Source organism: Lampris incognitus, chromosome 16, assembly GCF_029633865.1.
Source record: "Lampris incognitus isolate fLamInc1 chromosome 16, fLamInc1.hap2, whole genome shotgun sequence".
Lineage (NCBI taxonomy): Eukaryota > Metazoa > Chordata > Actinopteri > Lampriformes > Lampridae > Lampris > Lampris incognitus.
Genome location: NC_079226.1, coordinates 35,391,208 through 35,404,095, shown reverse-complemented (window position 1 = coordinate 35,404,095; position 12,888 = coordinate 35,391,208). Strand labels below are relative to the sequence as shown.

Sequence of the window (12,888 nt, the reverse complement as noted above, 5' to 3'; positions counted from 1 at the left end):
GTTAAACATAAAAAACAACAACTTTTAGGACATACAAAATGCTTTGAAATGGAAAAAAAAATTATTCAATAGCAAATACGTACCCAAATTTATCAAAGTTGGCACATAAGATTTTACTTATGTGCCAACTTTGATAATGTTGGAGTGACAGGTTTCATTCTGTTCAGACAGCAAGACCACTGTTAGCCAAACTGCTACCATTCTAGTACCTAACTGTCTATGCCCCTTTTCCACTACATGGTAACGGCTCAACTCAACTCACCCTTTTTTCAGTTTCAATTACTGGAAAGTACCGGCGTTTTGGTAACTGTTATCACTTTTCTGGTACCACCTTTGTCGAGGTTCCAAAAAAACTGGAGCAGGTACCAAAATCAATGCAGACCTCTGATTAGTCAGAGAAACGCGTCATTACGTCATTTTGCGTCACTGCATCGTCAATGCGCGCATGGGATATCACCCGGCATTTTTAAATACCGAAGCGGTCGAAGCGGAGTTATCTTAACAGTACATTTTGAAATTGAAAACCAGGCGTCACTATGACGACCAGCTAAGCTGGGGGGAGGGGGGTACTGTTACAGTAATGGAAAACAACACAGAAGTGAGTCAAGTTGAGTCAAGCGGGTACCATGTAGTGGAAAAGGTAACAGGTTGGGTGTACTTCATAAGGAAACTTAAAGGAGAGGTTCATTTTTTTTAGAGCCTAAACCTTTGATTACAAATGAACTCAAAATGCAATTTTGCTTTTGTTTTTATTGTTGTAGCTGATTGCACACATTTTCTTGCAGGAAAAACTAGTAAAAAGAAAATAAACACAAATAAAAAACTAATAAAATGGAATTTGGGAAAAAATAACACTAATTTCATAGGGCCCTAATTAAAAACAAGAGTGATGTTGATGCATTAGCCCGGTCAGTGTTTGGAGATCTGGCCGCTTGTTGCAGCGAGTTGGCAGCTTGTCAGAGAAAAATGAAAGGCGGCAAGTCGGATCGACGAACAACATTTTAACACCATCACATGCGGTTAAAAAAAAAAAAGAAAAAGAAGAAGTAAAAGGTTTTAACCATCCACAACAGAATGCAATTACCAACACTCTTTCTACTCACAAACTGACGCTATATCTTGGAACTATTTTGTTTTTTGAAAGACGCCAATGTACCACTACAGTAGTAAGCACTGGGATTCTGAGGAAAATAAGAGGATGCTCATTGAGGAGGCAGGGATATTGTTGTTGATGACAGCAGCAATGACTGACAACTGGTTCCTGCTCAGAGTAAAATTTAATTTGCAATGCTAGTCTACTGCACATCATACTGGTGGATTAAATACAACACACTTGCTAACTATCATGGCTCACAGTTAAAATATCAGTCTAGTCTGTTTAACCACACCGTCTCAGTACTGACAACAAGAAAAACATTAGGAATGCATTATCCATTCAGTCACTACCACAGTTCCCTTAAAGGAAAAGGGTTACCGTTTCAATCCCACGAGTTTGAGTCGTTCTGTATTGAGTTTGCATTCATTTGTGTGGGTTTTCTCCAGGTACACTGGTTTCCTACCACAGTCCAAAGACTGTGGATCGAAGATTCTCAATTCCCCACATATTTCTCCCGTGTGTGTGAGTGAGTGAGTGTGTGTCTGTGTGCCCTGTGATGGACCAGCGCCCTGTCTCAGGTGTTTTACTGCCTTCCACCCAGTTTCTACTGGGATGAATCCGACCCCGACGTTAAGCAGATACTGAGAATGAATGACCCATGATGATGATTTGCTGATCAGCCAATCTACAATCATGACCGGCAGAGTCACACACACCGTCTCGAACCCGTAAGCCATCCCTCAGTTTTACAAGTTGCTTTGTGTGTTAACGCAAGCCAGAGCTGATATTCTGTAAAGTCGTATCCCAATTTGGACTCCTGACTTAGTAACCTTTACAGAAAAATTACAAAATGACAACATGAACAAAAGCCACTTTTACGGAGTGGGTGAACCAATGAACAAGGAATGTATCTGTGACTTGTTCATGGCAGGGATTTGCAGAAGTGATTTTTACTTGAAAACCAATAAATGAGAGTATATTTAAAAATGTCTGGATCATGGACCACACTAGAAATAAGAGAGCTACTTTCAGTTTGTGCAGACAGCGAGACCAATAGTCAGCTGTCTGGTACAGTTATATGGAAAATGTAGAACAAATTAATGAATAAATAAAAATAAGTCACAGATGTTGTAGATTATGATATAAAACAAATCCTACACGAGTGGGGTGTTACATAGACAGAAGGCACTGTCATGTCACATGTGAACAAACACTAAATTTTACTGGTAGAGCATGTGTGTGAACAGGGGAAAAACCCACCGATGGTGCCGAAAGAAAAGAAAAAAATAATTCCAACAATGTTAGGGAGTGCATGTATGAAATCGGTTTCAGACTCACTTCTCCAGTCCCGAGCGCGGCCGGACGGCTCGTACTGTCTTCTGAGTCCTCTGCAGCAGCAGCACATCCTCGGCCTCCATCTCCTCTTCCCCCCATCGGCTACAGCCCATCGCCGAGCAGATGTACCGCAGCTGTGACACGCAGCAACGGTACGGAAACAGAGGGGGGCATTATAATGTGTCACCAGTCCTTAGGCTCAAAGGACGAATGTCTGGTTGGCCAGATATAAAGATAAAACACGAGTCAGTTAAATCTGAATACCTCATGAATTGAAAACAAGAGGGTGATGGATTTACTTCTTTCACTTTAGTGTGTATTAGTAAAGAAAAAGGGACAATTCATGGTTAGGATGGAAAGTTTTTAACGCATTATTTATCGAAAAATTCAGCCATTGATATCAAACTGTTATCTGAGTTGCTAATGTATCGTGCACTGCGCTCAAGCCTTGATTCTGAGGCAGTGGACATGCTAGGACCATCAATCTCATTCAGATGTACTGAGGGCCCTGACTCGAACCTTTTGCAAGAAGAGCCACAATCCAATGTATACTAACATGCGAAAGAGAACATATTCAAAATGTTTAAAATGGCCTAAAGATGAAAAAATTAATCTACTACTACTACTTTTGGCTGCTCCCGTTAGGGGTCGCCAAAGCGGATCATCCGTTTCCATTTCTTCCTGTCCTCGGCATCTTCCTCTGTCACACCAGCCACCTGCATGTCCTCCCTCACCACATCCATAAACCTCCTCTTTGGCATTCCTCTTTTCCTCTTCCCTGACAGCTCCATATTCAGCATCCTTCTCCCAATATACCCAGCATCTCTCCTCAGCACATCAGGAATCAGGAACAATTTATTGTCATCTCTTGGACATACTTGCATACACAAAGAAATTAAATTTCGTTTTCCCCAGCCCACAGCAATGTAACACAAAAAACACACATCCAAAATTTCCCAAAAACGACACCACCAAAAACATAAAAAACAGAGAGAAGAAAGCAAACAAAAACAAACAGTTTACAACACAGTCCACCCTGCAACGCAGTCCAAAAACATTCCTCTGTCCAGAGAACAAACTCCAGCCAGGATGACTGTCGGAAGTGGCGGTCTGCATGGGCTAGCAGTTAGCTTAGCTTGCCCCACCTCCGCGCCCTGCCAAACCGCCCTTGGCGTTTCCTCCCCGGGCACAGCTCCAGTCAGGGGCCGTGGTTCCTGGGCCCACTGGACGAAACAGACCAAGCTCTCCCAGCCGATCCAACGCCAGCTCTCCTAGCCAGACACCCTCGACACACCTCCCTCGCACGCCATACGACGAGGCAGACAAAACTACTACACAGTCAACGCTAGGCAAGGCCAGCGCCAGACAGCCTTGCCGTTTTCTCTCGGGTACAGCCATCATCTCCAAACCATCTCAATCTTGCCTCTCTTGCTTTGTCTCCAAACCGTCAAACTTGAGCAGTCCCTCTAATATACTCGTTCCTAATCCTGCCCTTCTCCGTCACTCCCAATGAAAATCTTAGCATCTTCAACTCTGCCAACTCCAGCTCCGCCTCCTGTCTTTTCGTCAGTGCCACTGTCTCCAAACCATATAACATCTTGTAAACCTTCTCTTGAACTCTTGCTGGTACCCTGACTGATTTTGCTTTTTAAGCCATGCCACTGAACTGGGAGAAATCTGGGTGTATATTTTTATTCTATGTTCGTGTGCCAGTGAATGAGGAAAAATTAAAAGAAGGAAAAAAATAAATGGCGAAAACATTCTCCTTAATTTTAAAATGTTGTGAGCCCAACACTGTATGCCCTATAACCTAGCATCCCGTTAAGATGTGCTGCAGAGACCAACTATAAACATTTATGTTAAAGGTAAAATTAGAAGACTCCTGAGGGGATGTTCAAAATGTCTCAAGATGGCCTAATTTTACCATTTTTTGGAATTTTGTACTGTAGTATAAATCTCTTGAGGAAAAGATCATTACAGTCCACAGAGTCCAGACCAAAATCTTAATGCGTTTCATACAAATTTCTTAACAAAAAATGAGAAAAAAGACAGACACAAATTGATAGAGACAGACAGCTAGATTAAACCTTTTGGAATTGAACACATGCCACTAACCTTGCCGGTGTAGGCCCCCAGACCGTAGGTGGTGAGAGACTTGCCCCCGACCAGGACGGTGTCCTCTCCGATGCGGAAGGACGAATCCAGGAGGGACTCGACGCTGAAAGGCACTGCCTCCATACTTTCCCTGTCCCTGTTCCACTGAAACAAGGCACCATCCAGCGATGGGATGAACATCTTATTGCCGAACATCTGCGTGGCGAAACGTTAGCGGAGAGTGACATCAGTAATGTTGTCGTCAAAACCTTACATTCAAACCTTCAGACTGAGGCAGTATGAAATGGAACATAAAAAAGGTTAAAAAAAAAACCCCAACAGGTTTTCTACTGAAAATTAATAAAAAAAATGTGCCCACTAAAGCTAAAATTGTAAACAAGTCCTGAAAAATCAAGATTTTTGGGAGGAAAGTGGGAAAAGGAGAGAATATCCATCCATCCATCCAATATCTGAACCGCTTATCCTGCTCTCAGGGTCGCGGGTATGCTGGAGCCTATCCCAGCAGTTACTGGGCTAATATGTGATTTTAGTTCTCCACTTACCCCTTAATAAATACATACTGAGTCTGTATATACTAGAAATGTACAAAGCAGATACAGAATCAGAATAATTAGCCAATTAATTTAGCATCCATCCATTATCTGAACCGCTTATCCTGCTCTCAGGGTTGCAGGGATGCTGGAGCCTATCCCAGCAGTCATTGGGCAGCAGGCGGGGAGACACCCTGGACAGGCTGCCAGTCCATCACAGGGCCGAAACACACACACACACACACACACACACACCCAGGGACAATGTAGTACGGCCGATTCACCTGACCTACATGTCTTTGGACTGTGGGAGGAAACCCACGCAGACACGGGGAGAACATGCAAACTCCACACAGAGGACGACCCCAAACGACCCCCAAGGTTGGACTACCCCGGGGCTCGAACCCAGGACCTTCTTGCTGTGAGGTGACCGCGCTAACTACTTAATTTAATGCTAAAAGAAATTTGACTTGTAGCACAGCACATATAGAACAAAAGGCAAACCACACATTAAAAAGAGGTGCATCTGAGTAGAGGGAAATAAAAAAAAACCTTGAGTGGTTCACTTGTGCAGAATGTCAGGAAAGTTGTTTTCTTCGTCAAGAACTGTCACACAATTTTACTACAAAGTGGAAATGGTGGGTCACTGCAATACAGTCCAGAATTAACAATTAGCACTTAGAATGCTTAATGTATGATTTTATATAGTCTTCTTATAAAGATTAAGTTTGAGGGTGGTACCAATGCCTTGCTCAATCACACTTTGACAGGGCACGTTGGCGGTCACAGGACTTGAACACGTGAACACGACGCCGTCTGGTTACAGAGCAGTCTAGCTAACTTCTCTGGCATACCGTGCCCAGATGACGTCTCGTTCCCATCAGGAAGACGGCGTGTATTGTACTGCAATACTCCGCAGGTTGCCAATACGTCTCTCCAGCAATGACACCACCACCAATTCCTGTACCTTTGCCAAGCTTAGCAAATTAATTGACCCTGTTCTCATTACTTTTAGGTATGATGTAATGGTTTTAAGTGCATGTCAAACTGCCCAAAGTTACCTTTCCTGGTCTAAAAGTTCTTTAACTCAGATACTTTCTGCAAAAAAAATAAATAGATAAATATAATAAAATAAAACAACAACAAAAAATGCCCACACTTGTGCTTTGTGAACACACATCCACCCACACAAAGGAGCCGCTTCAGCTCCCACACACTTGGACTCGATCCACCGGTTTGGGACCATTACACAACTATGAGCTTCGGTAATTAACCTGAATCTTGATGAGCGCACATATAGCTTACACCCACAGATAACGTCTGATCCCATGTGTGTGTGTGTGCTTGTGTGTGTGTGTGTGTGTGTGTGTGTGTGTGTGTGTATACACATTGCAGGGGGCCCTGCAAGGATGACATCACTGTAAAAACCCCAGCAAGTGCTTCGCTTAATTCTGATTTAACCCTGACCGTTTTAGACGAGACCAATTCTTCATTTCAGCACTGTGAACACTATTTTAGTGAACTGCAATTGACCATCTGTATCATTTTGTATCCATTTATCACATGCCTGTCCTTTGACGCAAATCGGGAAGAGCAGAGATATATCCATTAATGGGAAATGGAGGGATTGATCGCCCGGCTCGAGGAAACTCCCAACAGGGATGGCGACATTAGCTGCTGGAAGGAATCAAACCCGTCATTTCCCCGTTTTCAGCACGACCCCTGACGTCCCCAAGCCCACCTTGTTATTATAACTACTCCAGAGTCACAGACGAACGCCAAATAAATAACTGATCGTGGCCGGTATGCCTCCAGTGGTCTTGTTTCTAATAAAAATATAGCTGACTGGGAAAAGGATGAAAGCTGCAGGTGGATTTTGTGATGTGTCAGCTACTGTGAAAATGCAAAAAAAGAAAAAGAAGGAAAAAGAGAGAAAAGGGAAGCTCGTTTCCTGCCCAGCACTAAACCACAGTCTACTCCTGCCAGGGGAGAAGATCGTGTGACAGAATGATTTACGCAAGAGCAAAGAGCAGAGGTGATGTCATCCCCCTCGGTTTTAGGGCCGGAGGAGGAGAGGCTTAAATTCAGCCATTGAAATGAAGGAGTGCTTAATAACCTGACCACCGGATCACACCATGCAGGATGACACGTGTCGGGGATGGGCGGGGCGGACGGCCTACGTGTAAGAGGTTTACAGAGGAGGCGAACTTCTCAGAGCTCTGGATGACTCACCCCGGCCCTTAAATCCCCGCTTCTGATCTGGCCTGATGCTCCAGCACTGCTTAGTGATTCAAGTCTCTTTTCCCCCCACTCTCTCTCACACACACACACACTTAAACAAACAGGCTCCTTTCTATTGATCAGTGTATTGACTGATTTAATGACAGCAGCTTTACAAAGACAAAAAGCCAGAACTGAGAAAAGTGAGGGAGGAAAAAAAAAGAAGAAGCTGTTTGGGGCATCCGGGTAGTGCAGCGGTCTATTCCGTTGCCTACCGACACAGGGATCGCTGGTTCGAATCCCCATATTACCTCCGGCTTGGTGAGGCATCCCTACATACACAATTGGCCGTGTCTGCGGGTAGGAAGCCGGATGTGGGTATGTGTCCTGGTTGCTGCACTAGCGCCTCCTCTGGTCGGTTGGGGCGCCTGTTCAGGGGGGAGGGGGAACTGGGGGGAATAGCGTGATCCTCCCACACGCTACGACCCCCTGGTGAAACTCGTCACTGTCAGGTGAAAAGAAGCAACTGGCGACTCCACACGTATCGGAGGAGACATGTGGTAGTCTGCAGCCCTCCCCGGATCAGCAGAGGGGGTGGAGCAGCGACCGGGACGGCTCGCAAGAGTGGGGTAATTGGCCACGTACAACTGGGAAGAAAAAATGGGGGGGGGGGGAAATCCAAAAAAAAAAAAAAAAAAGAGTTCCTTTGCCGTCCCTGTCAAAGCTTTCACCGAGAGAGCGCGGTGGACAGCATGCAAGCATATAATTCAGGTTGACATGAAATCCAAACACCCTCCGTGACCTCTGACCTTTCAAAACACACTGAGCATTTGCTCGTCTGTGGAGGGTAAACATGGCTAGACGGCGCTGCGCCCTGTATTCACCGAGCTCGCCTGCAGATCTGGAAAAAAAAGTACTCCCTGATGGTGCCCTGTGGGTCCGACAGTTCCTTCTCCCATTACCATAATAACCCCGCTCCACTCACAACTTCTACACCACCACATCAAAAATGCCTCCCCGTGGCTGAACTGAATTTCTGCAGGTGAATTATTAATCAGCTCCCCTATCTAAAGTAGCAAGGCGTTATAAAAAAAAAAAAAAGAAAAAAATCCCAGGAGGGCTTAGTTTTACTGTATCTGTGGAAAAATTAATCCCGACTTATTTTGACTGGTTCTTACATGAATGGTCGAGGAGTCGGTCGGGGGAGGCGGCTGTGGTGGGCAAGGCAAAGCCAAGTTCAGACTTCGACACAAGAACCACGAGGCTCAAACATGCCCAGATCAAATTCATCAGATGTAGTTAAAGGTTGCAGTATTGCAACGTTCGAGTTCTTCTTCTACTATTCCATGAAGCTACTGTCAAACTGCAGAACTGTTTCCACACCTACTGGAAGAGCAGCGGCCGACATGTTGATAAGGACGGACACGACGCGGAGCTGAACGCAGTGTCTTCCGACGTGTCCGGCGGCAAGCAATTCCTGTATACACCCTTCACCATTTTTTGTTTTGTTTTGAACCATTTTAATGGCATGTACTTGTCGGAGCCTGTATACTGAGGAATTGTTTTTGAAACTACAAGAAAAAAAAAAGTTCAACTTAGCAAAATGTTGCCCAAAATTTGCTTAACGTTTGGATGGGGATATGGTAACAACCAAAATGTTTCCCTCATTAGAAGAATTCTGGGGCGTCCGGGTAGCATGGGAGTCTATTCTTCTTAGACCCCAGGAAGAATAGTCGCTGCTGAGACAGTGATTAATGGGGACCTGAAATAAATAAATAAATAAATAAATAAATAACGATTCCGCTGCCTACCAACACGGGGATCGCCGGATTGAATCCCCGTGTTACCTCCAGCTTGGTTGGGCGTCCCTACAGACACAACTAGCCGCGTCTGCAGGTCGGCAGCTGGATGTAGGTATGTGTCCTGGTCGCTGCACTGTCGGGGCGCCTGTTCGGGGGGGAGGGGGGGACTGGAGGGAATAGCGTGATCCTTCAACGCGCTACGTCCTCCTGGTGAAACTCCTCAGGTGAAAAGAAGCGGCTGGCGACTCCACATGTATCGGAGGAGACATGTGGTAGTCTGCAGCCCTCCCCGGATCGGCAGACGGGGTGGAGCAGCGACCAGGATGGCTCGAAAGAGTGGAGTAATTGGCTGGATTTAATTGGAGAGAAAAGGGGGGGGGGTTCTTAGAGAGGGAGGGGGAAAAAGGGTAATTTGACGTTTCTTTAATTTGCATTAATATGAAATATTAACAGAAATGAATCCAGCAACATCTCACTGTGATTACTCTCCAATTCATGCTGTCTCACCATTTTAACTTGGCAAGTAAGAATGGGTCTTTTACTCCACACTAATTTGATAATTATTAAAACAAAATACAGTTAAATGAAGGCAGAAGTTAGATTTTCAGTAACAACAGCTATTGTCATCCCTCATTTTTGCAGCACACCCAAGTCTTCCAGAACAGTCGGAGACTTTTGATGTCTCTCTAACTACACATATCATGTCATTTACATCGACCCAAAACAATGGACCAAAGGGGGGGCGGGGGTCGCTGCTGGCTGTAAGGGGTTCAGGGGTGGGGGTGGCGGGTGGTAGTGGGGGGGTAACCCCTCTTTTGTCCCCAGTGACCCCGGGGCCACTGCCGACGGCAGCAATCCTGTCAAACAGTGTCAGCTCTCACCCATCGCTAATGTGCCACTGTTGGCCCACAAGACTGGTGCTCTACTTAAAGACGGCAGACAGAGGGAGATTGTGAGGCGGCTGGGTAGAGCTGGAGGGCTTAACACTAACACACTCACACACAGATCAAAACAAAACTAGAACTGCCCCCCCCCCCACATACACGCAGTATAAAAAGGATGACTTGCTGCCAAAAATATTGAGTGTCTGGCCTATTTAATTTCCTTCAACGCTCCACAAGACTTATTGCTTGTCACATTAGTCACCGTGAGGCGATCAATTGTTAGCTATTGTGCGACAATCAATCAAATTCTCCTGTCATTCATTCACTCACGCTGAATGCCAGTGGAAGTGTGTGAGTGTGTGTGCGAGAGAGACAGAAAAGGTGAGAGGGGTGTAGAAACGGTACATGAGTGAAACGATAAGAGAATGTGTGTGCAGAAGGTCATTCCTGGGAAAATACACATTTGTGAAAGACTGTTTTTTAGGAGGGGGAGGGGGGGTCTGTTACGCGATGACCTCATCCTTGGTCTGAAGCATTACCTCACCGCCACCCTAATCACCCATCCCTCCCCCTCTCCCATCGCTTCACCCTGCCGACAATGACTCACTCCACATTGGCACCGACTTCCTCGTTTCTATTGGCACTCGACCCCCCTCCCCCCTTCCCGCCACCCACCTCCAACCCGAAATTCGATGGTTTTTGAAGTGACAGCCTGTTCTGCAGACAATGTTATTTGTGGCTCTGCTCCACCTCCTCCCAAAACACACACACGCATACGCACATATTTTCCAAGCATTCCAGCAGGTGACTGGCTGTTTCGTCTCCGGCTCGCTGAAACCAGCCAATGACACGGTGGCAGACCCCCCACCCACCTCTAATCACTGAGCAGACTGGTGTCTAAGGGACCTGGCGAGCGCCAATCAAACTGCCTGGTTGCTAAGCGCTCTCGGGAGGGAGGGGAATGCTGGCGGTGGGAGCCAATAGCAGCCCTCCCTCCAACCACCATCACCACCCCAATGGGCATCCTGGGTTACAGGGGGCAGTTTGGGTAAGGCTGGCTGCATCAGCGAACACACACACACACACACACACACACACACACACACACACACACACACACACACACACACACACCACAATTTAAAGACACATTCACACAAACATATAGAAACACAAATATGTGTGTATGCATGTGAAATATTAATAAATGCTTAAAGCCAACAAAACCACATGACATACAGTGAGACACTTATATTACCCAACACTTATCACACACAAACCTCCCGCAGTGACCTCCCTCTTCTTAACTAATAAAGAGTAGAAAAGCCCCCTCTACACACGCACAGACACGCACACAGGGTGATGAAAGTGTGTGACGTCACAGCAAGTCACCGGGTTCAGAGCTGATGGGCATCTCCTCCCCGGTTCCGCTCAGTCAGCTAAATGAGCGCCTACAGGTGAAGACAGATGGACACCGACAAACACAAGGACAGCACCCATGAGACACTCGCACAAAGTCAGCAGCTTCCCTTCACCCCGACTCTCACCTCCACTATTACTACGGCTGAGTGGAAGGGGGTGGAGGATGAAACAAAACAATCTCTCACACGTACACCAATTAGCCAAAACATTAAACCCACCGACAGATAAGTGAATAACACTGATCATCTCATTACAACGGCACCTGTCAAAGGCCGGGCTATAGTATAAGGTGGCAAGTGAACAGTCAGTTCTTGAAGTTGATGTGTTGGAAGCAGGAAAAATGGGCAAACGTAAGGATCCGAGCGACTTTGGCAACGGCCAAATTGTGATGGCTAGCCGACCGGGTCAAAGTCAGAGCATCTCCAAAATGGCAGGTCTTGTGGGGTGTTCCCGGTATGCAGTGGTCAGTACCTACCAAAAGTGGTCCAAGGAAGGACAACCGGTGAACCGGTGACAGGGTCATGAACACCTAAGGCTCACTGATGTGTGTGGGGAGCTGAGGCTAGCCCATCTGGTCCGATACCACATAAGATCTACGGTAGCTCCAATTGATGAAAAAGTTAATGCTGGCTATGATAGACAGGTGTCAGAAGACAGTGCATCACAGCTTGCTGCATAGCTGCAAATCAGTCACGAGTGCCCATTGTGACCCCTGTCCACCACCGAAAGCACCTACAATGAGCATGTGGGCGTCAGAACAGGACCATGGAGCAATGGAAGAAGGTAGCCTGGTTTGATGTATCACGTTTTCTTTTACATCACGTGGATGGTCGGGTGCATGTGCATCGTTTACCTGGGGAAGAGATGGCACCAGGATGCACTATGGGAAGAAGGCAAGCCGGCGGAGACAGAGTGATGTTCTGGGTAATGTTCTGCTGGGAAACCCTGGGTCCTGGCATTCATGTGGATGTTACTTGGACACGTACCACCTACCTAAAACATCATTGCAGACCAGGTACAACCCTTCATGGCAACAGTATTCCCTGATGGCAGTGGCCTCTTTCAGCAGGATAATGTGTCCTGCCACACTGCAAAAAGTGTTCAGGAATGGTTTGAGGAACATGACAAAGAGTTCAAGGTGTTGCCTTGGCCTCCAAATTCCCCAGATCTCAATCTGATCGCGCATCTGTGGGATGTGCTGGAAAAACAAGTCCGATTCATGGAGCCCCTACCTCACAACTAACAGGACTTAAAGGATCTGCTGCTAACGTCTTGGTCCCAGATACCAGAGGACACCTTCAGAGGTCTTGTGAAGTCCATGCCATGACGGGTCAGAGCTGGTTTGGTGGCACGAGGGGGACCTACACAATATTAGGCAGGTGGTTTTAATGTTTTGGCTGATCGGTGTATACCTATTTATCTACGTTCTTTAATTCTCTGAACACTAATTTTGTATGCATCTATACTTGTCATATAAATTATAT

At 46.1% G+C, this 12,888-nt stretch overlaps 1 protein-coding gene across 1 annotated transcript in view; it reads right to left on the bottom strand.

Annotated features, from left to right (window-relative positions):
- Positions 1-12,888, bottom strand: part of eif2ak3 (eukaryotic translation initiation factor 2-alpha kinase 3) — a 59,306-nt gene that overhangs the window by 28,254 nt on the left and 18,164 nt on the right. Inside the window, exons 3-4 of the mRNA XM_056295850.1 lie at positions 4,547-4,741; positions 2,435-2,565 (exon numbers count right to left, since the gene is read on the bottom strand). Coding sequence (XP_056151825.1) covers positions 2,435-2,565; positions 4,547-4,741 — 326 coding nt within the window. The remainder of the gene's footprint in view (positions 1-2,434; positions 2,566-4,546; positions 4,742-12,888) is intronic.